The following is a 25289-nucleotide window of genomic DNA, read 5'->3' as shown; positions in this document are numbered from 1 at the left end:
GTTGTCAAGCACTGGAACAGGCTGCCCAGGGAAGTGGATGAGTCACCATCCCTGGAGGTGTTTAAAAGACGTGTAGATGAGGTTCTTAGGGACATAGTTTAGAGGTGGGCTTGACAGTGCTAGGTTAGCAGTTGGACTCAATGATCTTAAAGGTCTTTTCCAACCAAAACAATTTTATGATTCTATGATTCAGCTGCATTTCATCTTCCTGGCTAGCGTAAGAACAGCAGAGGACCACTCGTGTATTTAGCACAATGCTTTCCTCAGTGCAGCCATACAACAACCAAAAGCAGAAAGGCTCATAAGAAGTTCCTAAACCGATGGGTCAAGGCACAGGCTGAAAGGGGTAGAAGTATGAAAATGCCTCACCTGAACATCCTGGCAGGGCAAAACTGAAGAAGGTTACACAAAAATTTTACGTTTTACCAACTAGTACCAGAGATCAGCAGCAATACGCCACCAAGGAAATCCCTTGCCAAGCACAACAAGCAATGTGAAACATGGGTGGCAAATGTGGCCACAGACACACAGGGGCCAGGGCGCAGGTACCCACTGCGGCACAGCCCTGCATGTAAGCTCTGCATAATAATCTAGGAATGCTGATTTGACAAGTAAAGTTTACAGTAAGTATTTGCTAGGCTAATTGTCTCATAGGTTAGTCAGCAATCATAAGAGACAGGATAAATACCATGTAAGCCTGCATTAAGGGTTTCTCTCATGGTTTGCAGTAAATTCAGGTTTTCACTTAGAGAGTACAGTAACGTTTACACAATAAAAATGAAAACAGAAAGGTGAAAGACAAGGTAAACGTAGCATTAATGAGTGGCAAAATGAAGAGGTGTCTTTCTGTATTTTTAAATTTATTTTACATTTTTATTTCTCTTCCCCAGGCCAAAGGATCTTCCAGCAAAACCCACGTCTGAATCATTTAGAATTTCAGGTATAAAGTGACTGTATGTTTGGAGAATATTTGAACATCAGCGGGATTTTGAGCACCAGCGCTTCTGCAAAACCAGGTCAACATATAGTGTTGATAACTACCTCTGGATGCCTGAGTTTTGAAGGAAATGTCTGCAGTAGAAGTAAGATCATAGAATCACAGAATAGTTTGGATTGGAAGTAAGATAGTGCCACCTCTGTGAACCTGACACAGCATGAGCTCATAACTGTGTCACCTGTCACCTTACCAGCGTGTGTTTGGGCTGGAGGATGTGGGGGGCTGATGACTGAATCCCACTTTGCACGGGAAGGTTTGTGTCACAGAAAAAATGGCTCCTGCTGCAGTGTTGAAGTAATATGCTGCCTGTCTTAACAAGAATAAATAACGCAGCCTGTGAGCTGCTTTTTCTTGTATCTTAAGAGGCACTTTAACCCTATTTAGGCAAGCTATCTGGCATATGATAACATATGCCTTAAGAAACGGATGCACTTAATAAATATTTGCTGAAAGCTCTCAGATGAAGGTCATCAGAGGCCAATTTCAAGTCTGTGAGGCTGCTTTTCAACTGAAGCTTTTACTCACAGAAGTCACCGTGTACCACCCACCCTCCCAAAGCCAGCAAAACTCATCCCAAGTATATTCCAGGATTAAAAAAGTGGGTAGAATCAGGCAATAACATAATATAATTGGCATTTGTTATTTTCGTTCTTTGAGAAAAAGTAGGATCTTCCCCTGCGTAACCAGCACAGCCAGAAGGGACGGAGAGTTTCACACGCGTGCAGGGTGCCACCCCCTGTGCCCCCAAACTGTTCTTGGCACTGGGGGAGGCCCATCCCTGGGGGAACAGAGCCTGCACTCGAGCTTAACCCCATGGTTAATACCAGTTTTAGCAGGGCTAACAGCCACAGGAGGAGGTGATGTGAGTCCCAGCCCTCTGCACGTCTGAGACCACTCTTAATGTGGAGGAGGAGGTGCAGGGAGGGGACAGAGGCATTGGAACTGAAAGGATTAAAACCCCCTAAGGGACCCAAGCCAGACTTGCCACTGGAAAATCGGTCACTGGACACACCAGTGCACTTTGACACATGTCAACACTAGCGTATTCAAATGGGCTGGATCCAGTTTCTTGGGACTAGGAGCAAAATACACCTCCCTCCCCCTTGGACAACTCCACGCAGTAGACGCAGAGAGCTCCTGTAGCAGGACTAGAGACAAGCAAAGGGGATCACTTTAAACGCTCTCTTACTTTCTTAATCAGAGCAGCGCTTGGCTTTCTCTGGAGGAAAAGATTTTAAGTGATGTCTACAATTTGTTCAAGCGCTCACATCCTGTACCCAAGCAGAGCACTTCTCAAGAATCTGTTACCAGGACACAGAGAACCCAAGAGGGACAATAGACGCGTCTGTCGCCACCATGGGAGGTAGGAAATGAGGCAGGGCAGATGATGGCACAGCCTACATTGAAAAAGGAGGGATACGGGCCGCTGAGGAAAGCATTAAGGTTTTTCAATAAAAGAGTAAAATTTATGGAGTTTTCCTTCAAGAAGTGAAAGTTCCAAAAGGAAGAGATGTATAGAGTGGGTTCTGGGTAAGAAAAAGGGTTCTGAACCACAGGTGAAGAAGAAGGAAGGGAAATTAAACAAATAAATTAACAAAAAATCAGAAAAAAAAGGGGAAGGGGGGAAATAACAAAATGTAGCCCTTACAAAAAAGGAGTACCCAAGATGTATGTGCTGTGTGCTAAAAATGGGAAGACAACCACCAATATGTACTCTGCACCTACTGTAATGCTTAAAAACTGCACGGGGCTTTGGCACCAGCAGCGCAGCTACACCTAGAAGGAGCAAATGCAAATAGACCATAAAAAATGGTTCGTTACATGCTGCCTGTCTGCCCTACATTTATTACACTCTCTCTTCATTCTTCACAGATTAATATATTCAAAATAATAGAATTTAAATGTTATATTCAAACCTTGGGTCAGATATGGCAAAAACCACATATTGCTCCTCCAGAAATATATAGTAATGCTAAACATTGTTTTTCATGCCCTTTCTCAGTGCTCTTTTACTCCCTTCTAGTAGACTGATTAGCAGCTGTAATGGTTTTCTTTGTAACATATAGGTTTAAGAACTCCAGTGGGGAACTGCTGTATATCAATTTTTGCAAGGGTTGCAATTTCAATGTATGAATTTTTTTCATTATTATTTTGTACCATATTACACTAGTTTCATATTATTTTTAAATCACCACCAAAAGTGACAACTTTAATTAGATTTTTTAAATATATAGAAGACAGAGGAAGGCATTTGGGAGCCAAGCACGTTATACCTTTTCCGTATCAGCCTCCAGGTGATCACTTGGATTCAAACTATGCCAGCAAATGGACAATACTTCACACATACCTCAACACTCACGGGACTGTTGAAGTACGGCACATGCACTGTTTTATCCTTCAGCGAACTGGACTTGTATGTGTAGTTATTCAGGGAGTACTGACAGGGTGAAACTCCTACGGAGAATGAAGCAATCTCCTGAGTGAAGCTGGCATTGCCTCTCACTGTAGAACGTGACTTCTTGACAGGTCACTTGCTCTGGAGTTTATACAAGTGAAGGCTGGCCTGAGCCTGTGAAACCTTCCTGGGATTCTGCGCAAAACCAGCAAAAACTCAGTAACCAAACAAAGAGCTGCCCAGAACTACGTACAGCTCTTTCCCTTTCTCTCCTGTGGTAGCTGCAGCTGCGTGCACATTAAAAGGATCCTGTTTCGGGGTCATATCTGAGTCTCTGTGGAAAGGAGTGAGAGAGAGAACAAAAAGTCAGTGGGCTTTGGAAGTGGAAGCAACACTCACAAGGAGGGGAAGGTACTAATGAAAGTGCTGGGGAATAACTGCTCCAAAAGGCACAAGTATCAGCCTCAATAGGGGCACAGAACACAGCTGAAGCTTTCAGACACACATCAAAGGGCCACTGGCTCAGAAACGACACAGTCTTAGTCCGATCTCTGTGCTTCCTGATTCCACAAGAAAGGAACCCAAAGTCATTATTCTCCAGGGGGACACTTTGGCACTGTCTTACAGCGTAACCTTCAAACACACTGAAACAAGCTAAATATATTTTGGAGGAAAACCAACCTGTTTCTCAAATATTTTATTTGTCCATATAGTTGAACATTAGAGATGATCATTAGCCCTTAAGAGTCAAAAAGAGCTCCATGTTAGTCTTCAGAGCCAACACAGCCCAGTCTCTTTGTGTTTATACTTATTTTACACACTTTTTCCTCACCTTCTGAAAGGGAAATATATGCATCTATTCACAACTTCAAACATGGTTGAGAACTGGACCTTATTATCACAAGAACAGAATAAAGTCAGTAGATGCAGAGGCAGCACCTCTGGAGTCCTTTGTACAAATGACCTTGTTATATGTGTGATGAGTGTATTTTCTTTTTAAATTAACTCTACATGTATTAGGCAGCAGATCTATTCAGACTGTTGAAAGCTTATCATTCAGGCAGTGTTAAGATGGGAGCCTTGGTTTGTGCATGGTTTTATTTTTTTTTTTAAATAAACCTAGTAAACAGTTGACATTAGCACCCTGAAGTATTCTTAGCAGCTGCTAGGAGTACACTGACGGCTGATCATACAAGCTATCACCTGAATATTATTACCCAAGCATATGAAGCACATGGCTTAAACCTCTACAAGCAGCAGTTACACTTACTAAAAGATTCAAGGAGCCGCCCGGACAGAGAATGGACTGAGATGTCATTCATCTCTCAAGGCTTTGTAAAAACAAACCCCTTTAATCCTTTTTTCTTGAGGACTGTTTGAATTGCTGAAGTGTGAACATATTTTCTCTTAGAGTTGTAAAACTATTATAGCTCCTGCATTTTGCAACATCAGATGTTGGAAAAAACGCATCATCTTGTGCCTTATCCGTGATTACGTGGCACACTTCCAAGAACAACTTTTATGAATTAGCAGTATCTATGAACAACAAAAATACAAGGATTGTGATAGGCTAGAAAACATTCTTTGAAATAGTTTAAGTGCAGCAAGAAAAGCATGCATTTGCCTCATTAGGATAAGGACTCCAGATCTACATTTCTCCAAAGCAAGAATTTATTCCTTAAAATTAATTCTCATATTGGACAAAAGAATTCAGTACAGGTTTTTTCCCAGAAAAAAAAAAAGTTGACAGTTGCAGTGAAGTATTACCTAAAGTGACATTTCATTCTTGCACCTCTTAAAATACATTAGTTTCTCTCAAAACAATATCAATCAACTAACAAAAATGTATGGACATCAAAACTTTCCAGTAGCTTGAGGTACCATGTTCTCTCACTGACTGTGTACAAGCCATTTCCTGAAGCACACAGACTTCTATTGCAAGAAACTTCTCTCTTTTCCCTTTCCCCACTGTATCTTTTCTTTCACTGATTTACTGATGGAAGTGCAACTTAATATTCAAACATATTTAGAATATGCTTGCAGCATGCAGCCAAGAACCTGCAGGAGCTGCCTGCAAGCAATTTACTATGAACACAAACATGTTGCCTACGTCTAGTACACACAGTTGGCTCACATCCCTAAAACAGTTATTCAGATATTCCAGAAAATCCTGAAAAATAGTCTGTACCAGCTTGCAGAATAACATGGCTTGCTAAGGATGCTGCTGATACTGTCTATATTCTTCAAGGCAAAGGGCTAGGAAGCAGTGTTCGGAATTTTAGCTTGTAATCGCAAATAATAGGCTTTTTTAAAAGAAATGTTTTAATTACAAGTTCAAATTAAACAACTTATTTTAGCTACCTGCTGCCTCTCCACTTCTAACCTAGTGCTGGGCATGATGTTCAGTCTTGCCTAACCCAAGTACTGCTTCCTCTTGCATGACCACCCCAGCTGATCCAGGCTCTGTACCTCACTGACTGATAGTGATTTCTTGGGAGGCTGTAAGGCTCGAACCTGAAAGCGTCTCGCAGGAATACAAGCACAGGGATGGAAAGAGCATGCTGCAAAAAGGATAATGCTTGTCATACAGAAAAATGACAGGATGGCTTTGTGCCCTCTAAAGTCTAAACCCAGTGAAGTGCAGAGCCTTCCTCCATCTGCAGACGTAATCAGTGCTTCACCTCAGTGTCCTACTAGAAGCCCATGATAATTTGTCACAAGCCCCTTCCACCCTGAACGTGGCACACATTTTGTAGCTACTAGCACCAGTGAGGTTAGTTTTGACACAAATTAGGGTTACAAAGTTCATTAGTATTTTTCACGTTTGCTTAAGAAAGCAGCAAATGACAAGCAGTCATTCTAGCACTCAGTTTGCTAAAAATATTGAGAAACATCAGAAAACATTCTGCTGTAAAAAGATTGTTTGCTGTCACAGAACAAAGAGGAAGAAAAGTATTCTCTGCTGATTCTTATCTATGAATCACTTCAGCTTTACTAGCAAACATAACAATGCAAGAAATTAACATAAAAACCTAAAGATGCAATATTTTCTTTGCCATATATTGCTACACACTCTTCAGTGACTGTAGGCGCTCTGATTATAACATAGTCTCTTAAGATGCAGTGTCTCTTTCAGCTGAAGAGTAGACATTATATCACTTTTTTCCTGTAAAGCACAATACTGTAAATATATAATAGTAAAGCATAATAAATAAAAATGTTAGATAAATTTATTACTGCAAAATAACAAAACTAGATTTCCTTTCCAAATTTTTTAATGACCTATCAGCACAGTAGACTTGGCAGGAGAATCCAGCTTGTATTTACATGTATCTGTTTCGAATGTACTCTCTGTACATGAGGAAGTCGTCTTTTCCCAGGGGCTGCATATTTCCTCTTCCAGCCTGAATGTGCACGTGGAAAATCTCTATTGATTTCCTATCAGCTCTTGGAGGCTGAACTTCGTAAATACTGTCTTGAGAAAAGGAGGAGATGGGTATTCTGAAAAACAAACAAACAAACAAACATGCAGAATATTTGGAACTTTAGGTAAAATTTTTCCACAGAGAAAGAAGAATACTTCTTTACCTTGAAATATATATAAGGGTCAATGAAAAGGTTACTTTCCACTACAGAATTCATTTACCTAGATTTTTATCACTACTGCAGACCTCGTAAGACCCAGCTCTCCAAGTAGGGTAATTAGGTAAGCTGCAACTAATCACTGAATACTTTCTCACTTCCCTCCAACTCTGTCCTCATTTCTTTATCCTTCCTCTGATCTGCTACGGTGACTAAATACCCAAGCTGAGACAGATCTGTGCCATGCATTATAGCAGATAAAATAAACACTTTAGTGAGCTATTAACTTGGTAGCAATTATAACAAGCAAGTGATTATACAGGGTGTTTCAAAAAGATGGACCCAATTTGAAATCACTATATCTCTGCAACCACAAACTATCAGCTATTGTCTTGATGTTGTCGATACGGCAGGTGGAGGGAATATAAAGCATTTATAAAAGAGTTACTAAAATTGATAACTCATTAAACTGTTTGTAAATTTTTGTGTAATTCTAACATATGGCTCCAACTTTTTGAAACACCCCGTACTCTGAACCAATACACAGAAAGGATTTCTCAGATAAGAATTTTCCATCTCACTATCAGGAAACAGACAACTTATTACCAGCAATGATACTCTGTACGCTGGGACAGCTTATATTTTATGAAAATGTTTTTTAAATAGCTTTGTGCCATAAGCACTGTCTTTAAATCCTATATATTTATACCTACCTATGAGAAAAACACATAGTTTACACGAACCTGAGTATGTCAGACCTTTTCTGAGCACTATTGTAAATCAGACTCACTCGTAAGGTAATTTTAGCTGCAACTCTTTGAAACTGCGTAGCCAGCAGGTCAAGCAAAGTGATCTTTTCCCTTCATTCAGGGCTTGAACAACCATGTTTGGAGAACCCTGCCCACTCTTGGGCTCTGCCATGCAAGACAGACAATTAAATACTTGGATGAGACCAGCAAACATCACCGAGATAATAAGAGAGCTGGAAAAATGATCTGACAGAACTATGATTATGTACAACAGTGGATGCAATGCACCTATACATGCTAAACAGGAGAAATAAATTATTTCTCAGTTATGAAAAAAATTACACACTTTTTAAATAATTCTCTAAATCATCAGTTTCATACGTGTTTACCTCCTATTTCAGCTGGAAAAAGTAATTTACTTTCTAGCTAGCTACTAAAATACTACTGCTTTATAAATGCTCTATATAAACAATGCTGCCCAAGTATTCAGTACAACACAAACATTTTAATTCCAAAGACTCACTTTCCTACCACCACATACACTGAACACTTCTCTAAATTAGATCTTTACTTCTAGCCTGAACCCAAATTTCATGGACCCAATTAGCGTGTCTCATGGAAGAGCTAGCAGCAATTTTTGAGGACAGGTTATTAAAACAGAACAGGTACTTAACAATCCCTTTTCCACTATATCCTCCTGCATTTGAGCAACCAGGATTTAGGATCGACCTCGGGCAAAATTTGAAAACAGACTATTGTTTCACGAAAAGTCATTTCCATAGGTTTTCACTGCTTTTTTCTAGCATCTGACACAGAATCTTGTGGCAATAAGTTCCATGACTTGCATACAATGTGACATTCCTGTCATTTCTTATCCTACCCTGGGCCTTGGTTGCTCATAACTCTTACATTGGGAAAAATGGTGAACCGCCATCCTCTGTTTGACTCCTCCACATCAGTACCATACAACCAAGAGTATTCAATTCCTCCACACAAACTAGTTATTTTCTGATCAACCTTGTCACCTTGCCATTTATGCAGAGTTCCAAGGTCTGCTCCATCCTCTTTGATAACGCAGTGAACAAAAACTGTGTTTAATACCCGAGATTTTTTTTTAAACTAGCTTTTCATTTGTCATCTACTATTTTAGCTACTGAAGACAACTTTTCAAAATACTTTACATAATAGTATATTGCAATAGTAGCCAGTGCCAGTACCTGAAAAACAGTCAGAATTAAATTGTTGAATATTGTATTAGCATACGCACATATTTTTGGGCTCAAAACTTCTCAGGTAAGAAATGACAGCAGCAACTTCCCGTCAAAGCTCACTGTTTCCAAAAGTGAACATTGATCAGCTCAAATGCAATGAAAATTCACAGATATTAGCATCATTGTCATATTCCACAGAAGCCACAGTCCATGACTCACTATCTGGGTGCTCTTCAAGAGACAAGAAGTTATCTTTGTGTTTATTATATCCTCTTTTAAAGGGAAAAAACAAGGCATAATGGCTTTGAAGAACTCGAACACTCAAATGATGGCAGAGCCCTTCTATAAATGAAATGCAGTAATAGCCCTCTGGTTGTATTATTAGTGTAAACCAATGTTTGACAGTTTCTAAACCAAGTTCTCTATTAAAACTGGCAAAAAAACTTGCTCTCTTATTTTATAGCCTTTTATTTTATTAAAGTATGTCAGATTTTGGATGTTTCATCATGTGATGGCTTGTTAGTCTTATAAAACAACTGCAATGTGTCATGTAACATAGTATGTCAAATATTCCACTAAAATGGGAATATATCATATAAAATAAAAAAGTTCTCATGTTAAATTCTCATTTTTCAATTTCATATTTAAATTTGTATTTTTCCATTTTACATAGCAATATATTCAGTTGCTTATACTTTGACAGTAATGATACAATTACTTATGCTTTTAATAAAATACAGGTGTACTATTGAACTTGAGACAATAAAATCACTGGTGACCCACAGAGTTTGGCTACATACTTAAAACCAAGTTACATTTTAGCAAGATGTAAACAGAACTTGCTAGGTTGCGTCATAGAAATACAGGGTGTTTCAAAAAGATGGACCCAGTTTTGAGGCAGTATTTTTCACAATGGCAATATGTTGCAATTACACAAAAATTTACATCTAGTGGTAATAATTTGGAACTCTATACCTCACCCCTTCAAGTGGTAAGAGTTTCATTTATGGGCGGTTGGTGAGATATACTGATTTCAATTTGGGTCCGTCTTTTTGAAACACCCTGTATACTGCTGTGAAATTGGGTCCATCTTTTTGAAACACTCTGTATATGGCTATTCTAGAATGAGAGAAAAAAAGTAAAGCTAAAATGTTTGCAAAAAGTGAAGCCTTACTGCACAGATTATATTTTTATTTTTCCTCATTTTAGATTGTATTACAATTGCACTTTAGGTTTCTTAGTCTTAGAATTCTGTGGCCCTACAGTAGAATGTAAGCAAATGCTAAAAATGTAAGCAAGTTACCTGCCTGTATGATCAGGATAAAATTTCCAAACCCTTGCCATTTTTATGCTTTTCTTAAACAACACAAAATTTCTATTTCAGAAGAGTTGAAACTTTTCGGAAGAGTTTAACCTCTCCTATTATGTTCTCACCAAATCAGCATTTTATTTTATTTTTTGCTGGTAAACCGTATGAATAATAATGCGGAAATTCCATCATACTTAACCTTTTCTTTCTATTTTTTTTTTTTCCAACAGAGTGATAATTTCTTCTCATCATCACTATCATATTCTTCTAGTTTATTATTACACATTAAGGTGGGTGTTTTAAAAACTGGTACCAAACAGTAGTCCATCTACCTGTATATCTAGAGGCCTAAAAAGCAGATAGCTTTTCAAAGTACCCTCAGCTTCTGCAGATACTTATTTATCTAGTTTAAGCATTCAAGCTGAGACTCTAGCAAAGTATCTGCCTTTAGCACACTGTACGTACTTACCAATGTCACTAATACCAAAGTCACTTACTCAAATGTAGCCATCCCATCTACTCCACTAGCAAGCCAGTAGTTAAGCAAAAAACCAAAACAAAGCCATAAGACTAATTTGACGCCTTCTCTATTTACTGATTTATTTGTAAAGACATGACATTTCTGAAGCACTAATGAGTCGAAAGTCATTTCCTTATGCGCAATGGAAGCTGGGCAGTAAAGTGTATTTCATTTTGGGTATTTAGTGACTATATCTTAATTTTCCACCTACTCGCTTCAACATGGTAAAAATATATTGAAAGAACTGCATGTTCGTGCATGCCAGTTTTGATTAATAACCCTGTATTAAGCTGTAACTATTTGTAGAGTGCTTGTATTAACCAGTCATTTAATTAAGTCACTTCTCTAACACTATTCAAGTAAAAATCTCATCTACTGAGTATCTTACAATAGAGCCATGAAGAAAAGCATATTATTTATGACTTGGCTATCAGATCTCCCTGGGGGAACTGTAGTTCTACGGCCTCCCAATGAAAATGACATAGACAGGAACGTAAACACCATCTCATGAAGGACAGCACTCTTGACAGGCAAAGTACCCTTCATTTCATCCCACTTGTGAACAGGCTTCATGGTGCTACGGTTTTACCAAGAGTGTCATTCTCTCGACAGTAAAAGCAGATACAGCTAAAATCTTCAGTGACAACGGAGATGTTCCATACTTTGAGGGAAGAATGCACGGCGATGTGCTGAGCTCTCAGAAACACAGCAGCCACCAGAAAGCCACTACACGTGTTCCAACATTGATTAGTTCTCCTCAGGTCTCGGAAGTACATCTAAAGAACGAGACAAAATGTACTTTGTGGCCTTGTTTGAATCCTATGCAAATACATCTGACCTACAAAACTCTGGCAAATCCAGAGTTGTTGTTTGTTTGTTTGGGGTTTTGTTCTGTGGGTTGTAGGGTTTCGTTTGTTTGTTTTTCCTTCCCATAAATAGCATCCCTTTAAATTCTTTGCCGTGCTCTTGAAAGAGCCTTCAACAGACTCTTCCTTCCTTACACACCAACGCCTCCATACAACAAAGTCTCAGTCACATTCTTTGTGAGTGGAGAGGACTGAAAACCAGGAAACCTTCTCTGTCTGATAATTCTGCAACTTGTATCTCACAGAACTGACCAGCAGCAAAGTCGGGACTGCGGCCAAGTCCCAGAGCAATCATCTGAAACTCCAGTGGCACATACAATTTCAAAGGTTAGAGAAAGGCAATTCTCTTTACACAGGTATACATCTAAATGAGCATTTTACAATCCAAATTAGAAGCAGCTTCTCTACAGTGCAGAGAGAAGGAATATGAGAGAAGGACAGAACATCTGATACAGAAAGGTGATCCCTGAGGAAGGATGAATCTTTTAAGTAGAGGCGATTTATGCTGACCACAAACTAATTCATAATTTAAAGACTGAACACACAAAGGAACCTACGGGTGGTACCGGACAAAATAAGTATCAAAAGAACTCTCTCACACACACACACAAAAGAAAAAAAAAGAAAGAGGAATATTGTGTTGCTTTTTGGAAAGGAAAAGCATAGACTTACTTTTTTCAAATATAATTACTTGAGGAAGACAGTTTTCTTAAACGGATTAATAGAAATCTCTCAGTTCACAGACAAGACATGACAGGTTGAAGAAGAGCTCCTGAGAACTTTCATTACAAAGTCTAAGAGGAGATGGGCTACGGTGGCACATAGTTTTAGTACCCTCTGGTTTTTGCTAGAGATTGTTAATACTACAAAATCCTGGATTCAAGAAAACCATAATATACAATGTAGAAATAACTAAACTTACTGTCATATTTCACAGGGATTTGTTATAGTCACATTTTTAGAGGATATGGTTTCAGCACTGCTGACATTAGGATCAAAATGAGACTTCACAGGCGAAAGTGAGTAACTCCAACCACTAACCCCAAAATAAAATAAAATAAAAGCTTCAAGCCACAAAATTCTGAAGCATTTTGACTGTGATCACAGTACTAAAAGACACAATAGTTATTTATTTAAAATTTGGAAAAAGGCAAATTTAATAACAAAACAGAACATAGTTTTGACACATTAAAAAAATAATCTAAGTTCAGTTATAAAAATTTTTTTTTCTAGTCTTGTGAGACTACTGCATTATTCTTTTAATATATGATGTACAGAAATACTAAACCAGGTGGACAGCAGATACAGACAAACTAAATTTTTATGTGTGTTGCAGTAGCAACAAGTACCCCGTCAAGTCAGAATTGTACTGAAATATTGTTTTATAGCTCAGAGTATTTTTTCAGGTTAAAAAAAAGTCCTTGGATTTTGAAAAGCAATGGCTAAATTTCATCACAATTCACATATCATTCTGTCACTGTTGCAGGCTTTTTTTACATCAATAGATGGTATGAGATTTGCCATGTAGATTTTTATTCAGGATTCAGTGTAGACAGGGAGGAAATACAGAGGACCCAGAGATCAAGTGGGAACATTCAGGTATTAAAAATGAGGGTTTTTTAATTTGAAATAGACATCAGTAAATGAAAATTATGATCTAAAGCAGTGTGAGGCAGGTAAATGCTAACAGTTTAATTGTTAAAATAATACTGAGCATCTCAGTTGACAAGTGTACTAAAAATGCTAGGCACATGAGCTTTTTCATCTGAAAAGCTCAGACCTTAATATTGACAGAATAGATGAATGGGAAAAAGATAACTCTTCCTACAAACATGCGGATCTGAATCACAAAGAGTTCAAATCACCTTCCCAAGATCCTTGAGAAAAGCTCATGCTCTGCTCCCCCATCTGTCCTAAGGGTGCTATGCAAGATGACTGAGCCAATCTAACAATTCACCACCAGCCAGGTAAGAAAGTTCTGCTGCGTTTGACTCTGTGGCTCAGCCTCTTCTGCCCTAGCTCTAGTGATAACTGAGACCTCCACCAGTCTAAACAATCTCATTAATCTACCAGAAAACTATTTGCCTTTTTTTTTGGCTGTATTTGCCTCCTGCAGACTGATGAGCTGGACGGATTTATGGAGTGCTGTAACAAGGAGCAAAGCTTGCACGAGTCAGTGAAAAAGTACGTGATAAGGAAGGAGGGAAAGAGCAGGACCTCTCCCTTTTGGTGGCAACAAGCTGTCAGAATTGCCTTCTCCCATCAAATCCAGTCATGCTGTGACTTAAACCATAATCCCAAACAGTGTCACCTGTCAAACTTCAGCAGAGCATTTTAGAAACCATCACAACATGGACTTACTTATTTCCTTACGTTTTTTCTGGAGAGTCCTACAACTCTGATCATGCTATTGATTTTCCTCACACTCTTCCCAGTAAAGATGTGTGACTAAACATGAACAGAGCACTCAGGCCCAAAATGAAAAAAAAATTATTCTTTTTATGTGGTGTTGATTCCTGATAGGCTTTTGTCTTTTCCAGCCAACATGAAGTACTGAGTACATTCAGGTAAAGTGCCCACAATGACTTTAAAACCACTTCCCCAGAATGTAAAACGAAGATACTCTCAGTAGCAGTCGGCTTTGGCCATTTTGCAAGACGAGCACATAGACAGTGCTAAAGCCATTTAGAATCCCAATGAAGGGCAATCTTTCATTGCCAGACAAGACAAAATCCAGGTAATTTATGAACAGCCTGACCAGTAAATTTCAAGAGAATTCTCACAGGCAATAAATACTGGAGAATCACAGAAGTTCTTTGTTTAAAAGTCAAAAAGATCAAAGATTCAAATTAAATAAGGAAGATGAATACTTTACCTAGATGTAGACAGAGGTTTAGATCATATATACTTCTTAATATACAGTTGTTAGAGCATATGAGATCCAGCACAGCACATTTTGAAGTAAAATGAATCCAAATAATCACCAAACCGGAAAGAATTTGATCCATCAGAGGCAAAGACTTTTTAGTTAAGGAGGGAAGTCAAGCAGATGACTCCCGCTTTAACACAGATATTCACATCTCCAAAGAGCTGAAGCAGTGCTTGTTTTAATCAAGAGGCACAGCTATCCTGTTTCCAAGAAATTGAAGAAATAAAATGAATAGTAGGTAAAAACACAGCATCTATTCAGACCCTTCTGGGAGATTTCAAAGACAAGACTAAGGATAATAAACTTCGCTAAATACTAAAGGTTGCTCAAAGGGTTGTCTAGCAAGAAGGTGCTCTATTGAAGTGCAGAATATGTTGGGTTTTTTCCTTTTTTTAAAAGGAAACCTTGACTGCCAACTTATCAGGAAAAGAATGCAACTAGGTAAGAGACCTTTGTGATTTAAGCTTAGTGTAAACAGAAGACAGAATATAAACAATTTCTTCACATATATTTCCATGAATATTCATAACAATTCCCTATTTTGTGAATAAACTCTTTTGTTTAAGTTTATCTAACTTTCTGAAGTGAAACGACATGTTGGGGTGCATATTTGAAGCAGAGAGCATGCAAAAAAGCATTGTACTGTGAACCATCAACACGCTCAAGAATCCAGGATAACTTCTAATTTCCAAAGTCACTTCTTGACTAATTATGAACCCCTTTTGAGTCGCTGCTTCCAGAGCAGTGTCAAGAAACTATTGAGATATTTTGCACGGGTTTAATGTAAAAAATAAATATACTCAACACTCTAAAACATCCTTCATTCATTTACTTCTGCCTTTCAACATACAGAATCCCCCTAAGAACTCCTAGGATGTGAATACACAGAAAGATGACAAGTTCAATATCATCCTTTTCGTTAGTACAGTTATAAAGGAGTAGTAATGCCATGTTTGCAAATATAAAGCTATTTTTTATCTAATCCTCCAAGAAATAGACCTCAGAGTAACATGCCATATGGAAGTATGAATGAACAAGAGAATTGCTCTAAACTGAGGGAACAGCTTTCAAAAGTAACTACAGTTGTAAAACATTTCATTAAAATTAGAAAACATACTGCCCTATTTTGAAGTGGTATTGTAAAAATACTCCAGTAGACCATTTAATTAACAAAAATGGAAAATATAGAGTACTCCACTGTTCACTGAAATTTGCTGCATTATTTTTATCTTGGTGAGAAAATAATGTGTATAATGTGCATATACACAGAAACAAACAGTAAAAAAAGCCCATACACTACTTGTACATAGCTGCTAACTTATTGACAGTTAATTGCTACTCATTTTGAGTCACATTTGATCAATACTTGGATAACAAACAGAATCTAGGTAGTCTTGATTACCAAAAAAAAAAAAAAAGAGATTAAAGATGACACATTTAATATCAGGGGAACTTTTGAAACCATAGACTATATGATATATCTCTGAAGATAGGGTATGTTTTTCCAATATTTAAGGAGAACATAGCTCTTGATCACGCTGCGGATATCACTCACTAGTGTTCTCCTGCTTGAGCATCACCAGTGCCTTGAAAACCGAACAGGAGAGTAGATCCCTGTGGATGAATGAAGGTTGGAGCACAGGCATTATTGCTATTATATACTGCACAGGTCACAATGGGCACAGGCACTGCAGACAGCTTGTACCCCAACATATGCAACCAGCTACTCTTCACTGTAAGAGTGTTAACAACATTTCCACACTCTTCTCCAGAAGTGCTGCAGTGAATGAAAACACTCAATTCCCTGTTCAGGAGGGAATCAAATATCTCACGCTCCCAGATAAATGTAAGAAGTACATTTGGAAAGTGATTGAGTGTATAGTTTTCAACACTATTATTCATACGACACCGCAATGAGTACTAGGGAACTAGGAAGAGGTGCACCATGTCAGCCAACAGTAATTATACTACAGTACTCAGTCTCTCTTCACGTACATGATAATAGATTGTGCTAAAAGCAGTCCAGCTCTGTTTAGCTCTGTTTACCTCTAACTAAAATTCTAACCTTTTTTTCCTTCATGCAGTTTCTGTGAACAAAAAGAGAAACTTCAATAACCTTCCACATCCTCCACTCCTCTTCAGTATTATTTCACTGCATCACTGTAGTCACTGTTCAAGTATCCATTTTTCGCTTCTAACATACACTTACAGTTTCTAAATTTAAGCCAGAAGCTTCTCTTCAGTATTTCTACAATGCATACTGGAGTTCACAAATATCACTGAAGTGACATTGTAAAAATAAGAAAAATAAGAGCTTTGTGTATTAGCTAAAAATGGCCAAAAGATTTAAGGTCGTAGGTTTATTTAAGATCAAAAAAGTGTATTTAAAAAACCCCTGAAAAGTGTGGAAATGATGGCAACTAATCCAAGCCTAAACTACATCTTACTGCTGATGAGAAACCAAAGTTTTAGATTGAGTGCTTCATTTTCCTGTGAAAAGGATTGGGGTTTAATTGCATTTGTATCTAGAAGGAACTACTGGAGAATCAAATTTGCCAGATGTTTTTCAATTTAAAAGGCACCTAACATCAAATTAATACAAGTTACCATAATTTTTCAGTTTCTTCAAGTGCTCCTTGAGAAACAAGGAAACACACAGTCCAACAAGTGCAAGATGTGCCTTCAGCTGCTGTTACTGAAAACCCTCTCTCTTGACCTAATCTCAAGTATAGCATGTTCATGCGATTTTGTCTCTAAAAAGTTAGTATTCTCCATGGAAATTCCAGATTCGGAGCAGCAATTCAAACCCAGTAAGAGAAAGCTTCCTTGTTTCAGAACTGAACAACATGCCTTAAACCCTACCCAAGTAGTATTTATGTTTTTTAAAAGCTGCAGAACAAAACCTGAAGAAAACTTTTAAGCTGTGTAAAGATATACTCTCAGAAAAAAAAAATACTGACTATAAGATACCCTGTTTCCTTGCAGATCTCCACAGAAGAGCATGTTTGGTAGAACTGGCAGAGAAGGATAATCTCCATGACTTCAAGACCAGGAGGGACAGAAGGCACAAGTTTGTGTGCTCTATGACTTTTACACTTCCACTATTCAGAAATACATGGAAATTACACTTGGGAAAGGAGAAAAATGAACATGTGTGAGATCTGCTCTAGGTGAACCTGCTTTAGCACGTGGGTTGGACTAGATCATCTCCAGAGGTCTCTTCTAACCCCAAACATTCTGTGATTCTGTGAATACCCAAAACCCACCAGAATTATGTGTATAGACTCTCTTTAATATGTTAATTATGCAGCAGCATAGCCTGGGGAATAATTTACTCTAAGGGGGCAAGAAAGAAACTATTATCTCCTGGACTGTCTCGGAGATTTTGCAATTACACAAAAGGAATCACCTTTGTTCATAGCAAAACTATTCCTATCATAAAATAGTTTCTTAATAACCATTTCCCTTCAAAACATTCAGGGTTGTTCCTTCATATTTAAAAACAGTTTTGCAGTTCGCCAACCTCATTTGCTATTTTAACACCCATCGGATATATTTTATTACAAAATTATAGGCCCATTCACCTACAAAGTGTAAGCTTATTAATGATGAACGATGCGCAGAGGTATCATCACTTTAAACATATACAGTACCAAATGACTAAGCACTGATAGTACGCAGTATTGTCTCAAACACAATATTAAACTTGTTTCATGTTATCTTGCTCCCTCAGCCCCACTGAGACACCCCAGTGTCTATCCCAACTTGGGTGAGTGATATGTTTGAGGATCCCTCACTTCACCAGCGCAGACGGAATGGACTAGAGGCAGCGCAGGAAACAAAGCTGAGGCTTCTGTAAATCAGTGGATGGCAGTAAAGATCTTACAGTCCTACGGAGTGGCCGTGCTGTTGGGTAGAAGATCACATACCCCAAATAAAAACCTGCCTTGGTGAAACTTGAAGCTGCCTACAGTAGAGGAAGATGTCAACTGGGGAGTTAGGGCTTCATCATCTAAATTCTAAGACCTGCTTCAATAATAGCATGACATTTGGATATCATCACGAACCTTTCTATATTAGTACTAATAAAAGATCCAAATGATCTGGCGTACCACTAGAGGCCATTCTTGTGCAGTAATAATCAATCTATAATCATACAGTTAAATTCCTTATTTCAATATGAATTAAATATGTGCACCTATTGTAATTTGAATGGTAGAGTTATTTTTCATATTAATGGAAAGTTATTCCATTCACAATGGAATACACAGAAGTTATTCCACATGGCAGATATCCCTGGAGGGCAATCCTCCTACCATCCCACCACAATTGGCTTTGTTGAATTTGGCTCTCATACTGATCTTTCGGAATTAAGGTATTCAAGAAGTGTTTCATTGATGAGAAGCATTGAGAGCTTATCTTCCCTTACAACCTACCATCACCTACTTACCTGTTTGGAACAAGCTGCAAAAATTATCTGCTGTAACAAATGAGCTGTTTTAAAAAAATGCCTCTTCGGCTCAAAGTATCACTGACAAAAGCATAGAACCAGTGTGTAACAACAAGCAGACAACCAAAAAAAGCCAAGGAGATACTTTTGAGGAAAACATAGCAGACTTTAATTGTTAAAATAACATCTGTGCAAGATTCAAGATGTTATTTTCTTCAGTTAAAACACTGCATACTGATTAAAGCGACCATTGATCCTCTGACTTCAGTGACACAGATGGGCATCCAGTGCACAAAACAAAGCAGCAATCAATTCACACTTTACCCTACTTTCTCCAGCATCTGGCCACATACCACATAATATGTAAAAAATATATACTATATTAAAAAAATATTCCATTTGACCTCTCAAAACTCCTCAAATGTCCACTAAAACAAATACGAGGCACTTGTAGCCTCCTCAGAAGAAATAAATTCAGATAACTGCTCACTGAAGACCAATTTGCAACTTCAAATGCTTTTTATACAAAGAATATGCAAGTCAACCAATCTCTTTCAAACTACCTCTTTCAAAAGTAATCACAGCAGAAGAAATTGCCTTTTAAACTCAGTAGCTTCAGCACTTCAGGTTGTGATAACTCATGCTTGCTAAGAATTTTGAATACAATGATCTTGGCACTACAAATACTAAAAAACCCAAACCAAAACAAAAATGACCAAACCAAAACCAACACCAACCAATGCCCTCCCAAAAAATCCCAACCCCCAAAACAACCCCAATGAAATAATGAACCACAAAAAAATCATACACTTCTTTAAAGTTACATGGGAGAAGCAGGAACTCAATTCTTCATGCTATGCATTGAATCCCCTTACGCAGTAAAAGCAGCTGAAGTATGACCTTACACAATTCAACATCAAATTTACCTGATGATTTTTTGGGGTTGATGAGAAAAGCAAAAAGAAATAGGCTAAAGGGAAAAAGAAAAAGAATACTTACAAATTTATAACCCTATCCAAGTGGTGTTTTGAGCAAAATTGCTGGCTGCTCTTGTCTTGTTTATGCTGACTCTGTCCCAGCTGAACAAACCTGTGAAAAGCAGTAGATAGGAGAATAAATCAAAGACATAAAAGAACTATTCCCCAAAAATTCAGCAAATGAAAGAAAATGACCCCAAAAAGCGAGTATCTAAGTCATGTTATAGAAGTCACTGATCGTGTTCTGCCTCTTGAGTATGACAGATATTCTAAAACTTTGCAGTGGGTGCATGTGAGAACTCAGCAGCTCTTTTTAGCTTGAGAAAGATTTGCCTATTAATTGGTGTCACCTAGTATGCCATGGGATAGAAACAGGCCTCCACTCCTATGCAATACGCAGTCCACTACAGTCAACTCCTGTCTTCTCCAAAGCTTTCAGTCAGATTAACAGCCTATGGAAAAAAATCAACAAGGGAGACAGAAAGTCTCTCAAGTTTCAGATTTAAGTCAGTCTTCAGCCAAATTCAATCTAGTCTATTCGGCTGAAATCCTGGTCCAGCTCACTTATTTCTAAGCACAAGCTTTTGGGATAATTACCCCACCTCCAAATATTTCCTGGAAGACACTCAAGATGCAAAATACTGTTATGGCTTTTTCCTTGGCAAGGATTGGGAGCAAAATTTTTAAAAAACAGTTAATCACTAATCTTATTCAGTCAGTCTCAGAGGAAAAGTCAGAAGGTTTCAAGTATGTGCATATGCAGTTATCTAACACTTGAACTCAATTTGTGCACTCTCCAACACATCTGTGCTACTCAAACCAGATGTAAATATCCGTTGTGATGTTAATACTTCAGTTTTCTGATGTGGCAGGGGTTTTTTCATAGTTAGCTTCCATTTAGCTTAAAAATGGTCTCGGTCTATTTCAGAAATATTGACTACATTTTAACAGAGGACAACAAACAGTGCAAAAGCAACTGCATGGAAGAGTGTACAGAAGACAAAGGAAAGATTCATTCCTAAACAACTTATTGTGGCTTTTCTTTCTGGTCCATTTGGATTCTACACTGTAGAAACAAGAGCCTCAGAAACATGCAATATCACTTTGGATGTTGAAGGAATACTTACATTTCTAATAAAAGAATTATAAGTGGAAATAAAGATAATTAAGATCTTCTAAGCACAGGAGACTGCTATTGGAACAAACTTTAAAAAAATAAAAAACAAAAGCAAACTAAAGGTGTAAGTATCTTTACTGATTGCTCCAAATTATCCATTGTTCTGAGACAAACAAGGCCAAAATTAACACAAGCAAGTTACCAGACAGCAATAAGATACCATGCACAGTTGATCTGCAGTATCCATCCTCAAATTATTTAAAAGCACCTCCTGTCCCTTCCAACCTCAACCAATCTGTGCTTCTGTGACTTCTATTTTGATGAGAATTAATGCAAGTTACCTCAGCCATCAGTGAAAATGGGCTGAACAGATTCAAATTACTTTCCATTTGCATATATACTTACTATAGATCAGTTGATGTAAAGTAACTTAACCTGAGGTACTTTAAATCTGCAAGTCTCTCATGCTAATAAAGAAAAAAATACAAAACATGTCCAACAAAGTCAAGTAGAATCAGGATCTTACATCTCCACTTCCCTTATTACGATAATAGAAAAAGACTTGAAGTGAGAACTATAATCATACTGTGAAATCAATTGCTGCTATTCTCAAACAATGTACATTGTAATAAAGGATGTCAGCAAAATCTATACTTTCCACATAAATCAGCACATCAGACCATAAATAGCAGTATGTCTTGTTAGCTAAAACAGGTAAGGAATTGTAATTGTTATATTTTTAAAACCTGCATTGCTTGAGGGAAATGAAATACATGCAAGGGGGTTTGTCTTGAAAAGGATAGGAATAGGGAAATTCAAAGCCCACATGGTTTACAGTACTACTGTAACAATAGACTGAATGTTATTCCAGCCTGAAAAATGATAAAATGGGGTTAATACAGGGTATGGTTAATACAGAGCTGCTCATCTGCACAAAGTGACTTGTAACAGACACCAGCTCACACTGGGCAGAACAATAACAACCCAGTATACCAAAGGGTAATTGTCAAATTGGCATCCATTTTCTACTGGTTAAAATAAAGAACTGAAGTTAGTGGCAGAGGTGAAGTTAAAAATCTTAGAGATAACAAGAAACATCTTCCTCAACCATCTTTAAGTGTCCATCTTTAAGTCTCCAAATTACTCAGCATGTAGGAAACAGGTAGAAATGGAAATTTCAAAAAACTAAAGAGTGTAAGAGAAGTAGCTACCCCTAAAGAAAAATTAACAGAAAAATACTTTTAAATAAAAAGAAGATAAAATGCTTTCAGAGGATTAATGAACTGTCAGGATTAATCACCACATATCACCAAATGAGAAGATATCACAGTGAACTAAAACTTCCCTCAAAAATTGAAGAAGGCACAAATGTAACAAGGTAATCACTGCTATTACACTTAGAAAATAAAAATAAATGCTCACAAGCCCATTTCAATGCATGCCTCACAAGTATTCACTTCAATATGCACATAGTGTTTTTCTAAGGTGACGTGTAGTTTTCTTACATCCTTTTCTCAGACTTCTTTAATTCTACATTCTAAGCAGGTGTTTGAAACATTGGTTCATTACGCTAATGCAATTGATTTGCACTCCTGGTGTCTTGCATAAGCAATCGCTCTCTCACCAACAGCATTATAAGCCTTTAGGAACTAAGAGGGTCTTCAATTTGGATCTAAATTTCTCCAACTGATCGCCAGTATTGAACTCCCGTTATTCTGTCTAATTTTCAAAGAAAAAGATGGCAGTTCAGGAAACAATCTTCTCCAGGGAGCTGAGTAAGTAACTTTTTAGTTCAGTTCTGGTTCATCTATAACTGAAATTATTCTAGTTTAGTTTCGGTTTGAGATAAAAATTTCGAAAGTTCAAATTAATTTCTGATTTAAGGAAAAAAGAAGATTTTCATCAGTTTCTTGTTGGCTTCAGAGTTATTCTGTGCTATTGAGGAAAGAACTTGAGAACAACAGCATAAGTACACATTTTTTAACAATGGCAAGACATAGCCAGCACTCTGTATGGGGTTATGGCAATTCAGAAACAGCATTCCTGACACAACTGGAGTCACTGCCTCCCGCTGGAGAAGCATCCTATTGATTTGCTGATCTCTTTTGGGGAGCTGGCAGCTCATGGCTCCTGCAGGAGCAGTGACAACGGCCTTGGATAAAAGTCCAAGCTCCCCTTGAATAAAAGCAGTAGTTCTTGTGTAGTTGGAGCTGGGAGGGAGGTGGTACCTGGATGCTTGTCCACGAGCTCTTGCCTCCAGCTGCTCCCAGTAAACGAGCAGCGCCGGGCTCCTGAGGAGAGCCCACAGGGGCTGTGCCGCACGCTGCCTCATGTTTTAACAGCTTACCACAACGTGCAGGAATTGAGCGGGAACCCGCTGGACCACCTAACGAGCTGTGTTTTGTCTTGCACCACGGTGTATCTTACTCATTTCCTGTATGTACGGTTTGCAGTCACAAAAGCATTTAGTAAGAACAAGTGGCGACATGACACTGTTCAAAAGGCAGTGTGTAAGAAAGAGCACATTATTACACACACTACGCTTAGAGCTGAGCATATACACACAAACACATAACCTCACACATCACATACATTTGCACATTGTTATCTGGTCAAACTCCAACAATGGCAAGGGCGAAACCGACCTGTCCCTCTCTTGAAACTTACAGTACAAATATCTGTCACTCAGATACCCATGCTTCTACAGCGTGAGTTGTTCTGACCACTTCACACAACTTTTCCACTCATAGTCTATACCAGATTTAGTAATAGTCTCAAGGTCTCTCTATAAAATCCACAGTTTTTTATTTCAAGCTCAAAAGTCCAAGATTTTTCAAGAAAAAGGCTGAATATTATTAAGAAAAATAATTTTCCTTGAACATCAAAAGTCATGCAACTACTTAAATTTGAATAAAAGGTAGCAGTTAATACATACCTCTATGAATAAGACATGTTGAATAAACACAACTTCTGTTGTTTTGTATGCGTTTTTATAGAAGAGGCTATTTTATTTATGACTGATTTGAATTTGTGTAATTCAACATTTGCAAAATGCAAAAATCACAGACTATACAGCTTAGAACCATGAAACCACTCCCAATACAGAATTTTCTTATTAAATTCTAGGACTGTGCTAAGTGACAGGTATTTCTATTGAAGCATCTTTCATTTAAGTTCCAAATTTTGCATTCAGAGACATCTGCATAAATTCCACTGAAATCAGAGCTGACACAGACATCTGAAAAAAGTTTGATTTTAAAACCAGAATATATATATGTATATATCTCCAAATATCTCTAAAATTTATAATTTAAATGTTTAATCAAAGGCAGCACTTTAACAAGCTGTATTTAACAAGCTCCAGTTTTCTTTTACTGATTACCACTGGCAATTTATCTCACCTAGTGTATATTGTGAGATCATCTTCTGAAGGAACATCTGAAAGATTGACTCCATACACATCTTTTGTTGATTGCACTACATTCTGGAACATAAGAAGAAAGATTAAGACTGAAGATACAGTAACAACATCCAAAGAAAAGTTTGCTTTCAAACAATGAATTATTTCTACACCTGAAAGGAATTTTAAAAGTGCAGGCAAAACCAAGCTAAGTTTCTTACATACACAGTGGTCTTAGCTTGTGAATGTGTTGTGTGTGTTTGTTTTTTAAATAAAAATAATTTATTAAAAATGTTCCTCAAGACATTTGTTTCACAGTAAAAGGAAAGGATTCTCAAAAGATAACGTCAGATAAAACAACATATTAGGAGAATAAATTATATTTATAGGACATGTAATGATGTGGGTATTGAACTCTCTTCTGTGGTTAAATTTAATATAGAATAAATCATATTCGTTCAGAACATGCTCCCACATTTACTTTCACATTTTCTGCTGTCAATTCTGAAATAATTACAAACTTCAGGTTGAACAAAACTATTTTTATTTTATATGTTACACAATCATGTCAGTCAACTATAACAAGGAGACAATGCACATGCAATACTTCACTATGTCTAATGATTCAGTGTTAAACTGAGGGGGTTTACTGAGAAGACACAGGTGACTGCAAGTAAGTCAACTATAAAAATAGTTTTCTTTTAGTTCAAAAAGATCCAAAGTCAAAGAAGAACTTTGGAAAGAACGTCCTGACCAGAAGTATAAAAGCATTTTATTATTAATTTCT

General features: G+C 37.6%; 1 protein-coding gene across 2 annotated transcripts in view; it reads right to left on the bottom strand.

The window, feature by feature from the left end:
• Positions 1–4206: 4206 nt before the first annotated feature.
• FIG4 (FIG4 phosphoinositide 5-phosphatase) overlaps positions 4207–25289 on the bottom strand; it is a 68650-nt gene continuing 47567 nt past the window's right edge. The window contains exons 21-24 of one of the 2 annotated variants that reach the window (XM_065632301.1): positions 24504–24586; positions 20008–20097; positions 6720–6893; positions 4207–6573 (exon numbers count right to left, since the gene is read on the bottom strand). In XM_065632301.1, the coding sequence (XP_065488373.1) occupies positions 6543–6573; positions 6720–6893; positions 20008–20097; positions 24504–24586 (378 nt within the window). In that variant the 3' untranslated portion in view covers positions 4207–6542. Of the gene's footprint in view, positions 6894–20007; positions 20098–24503; positions 24587–25289 lie in introns of both variants that reach the window. The other variant, XM_065632302.1, reaches the window with a different exon arrangement.

This window comes from Caloenas nicobarica, chromosome 3 (genome assembly GCF_036013445.1).
Source record: "Caloenas nicobarica isolate bCalNic1 chromosome 3, bCalNic1.hap1, whole genome shotgun sequence".
In the NCBI taxonomy this organism is placed as follows: Eukaryota; Metazoa; Chordata; class Aves; order Columbiformes; family Columbidae; genus Caloenas; species Caloenas nicobarica.
Note: the sequence above shows the minus strand (reverse complement) of the source record. Positions and strands in the feature narration are given on the sequence as shown.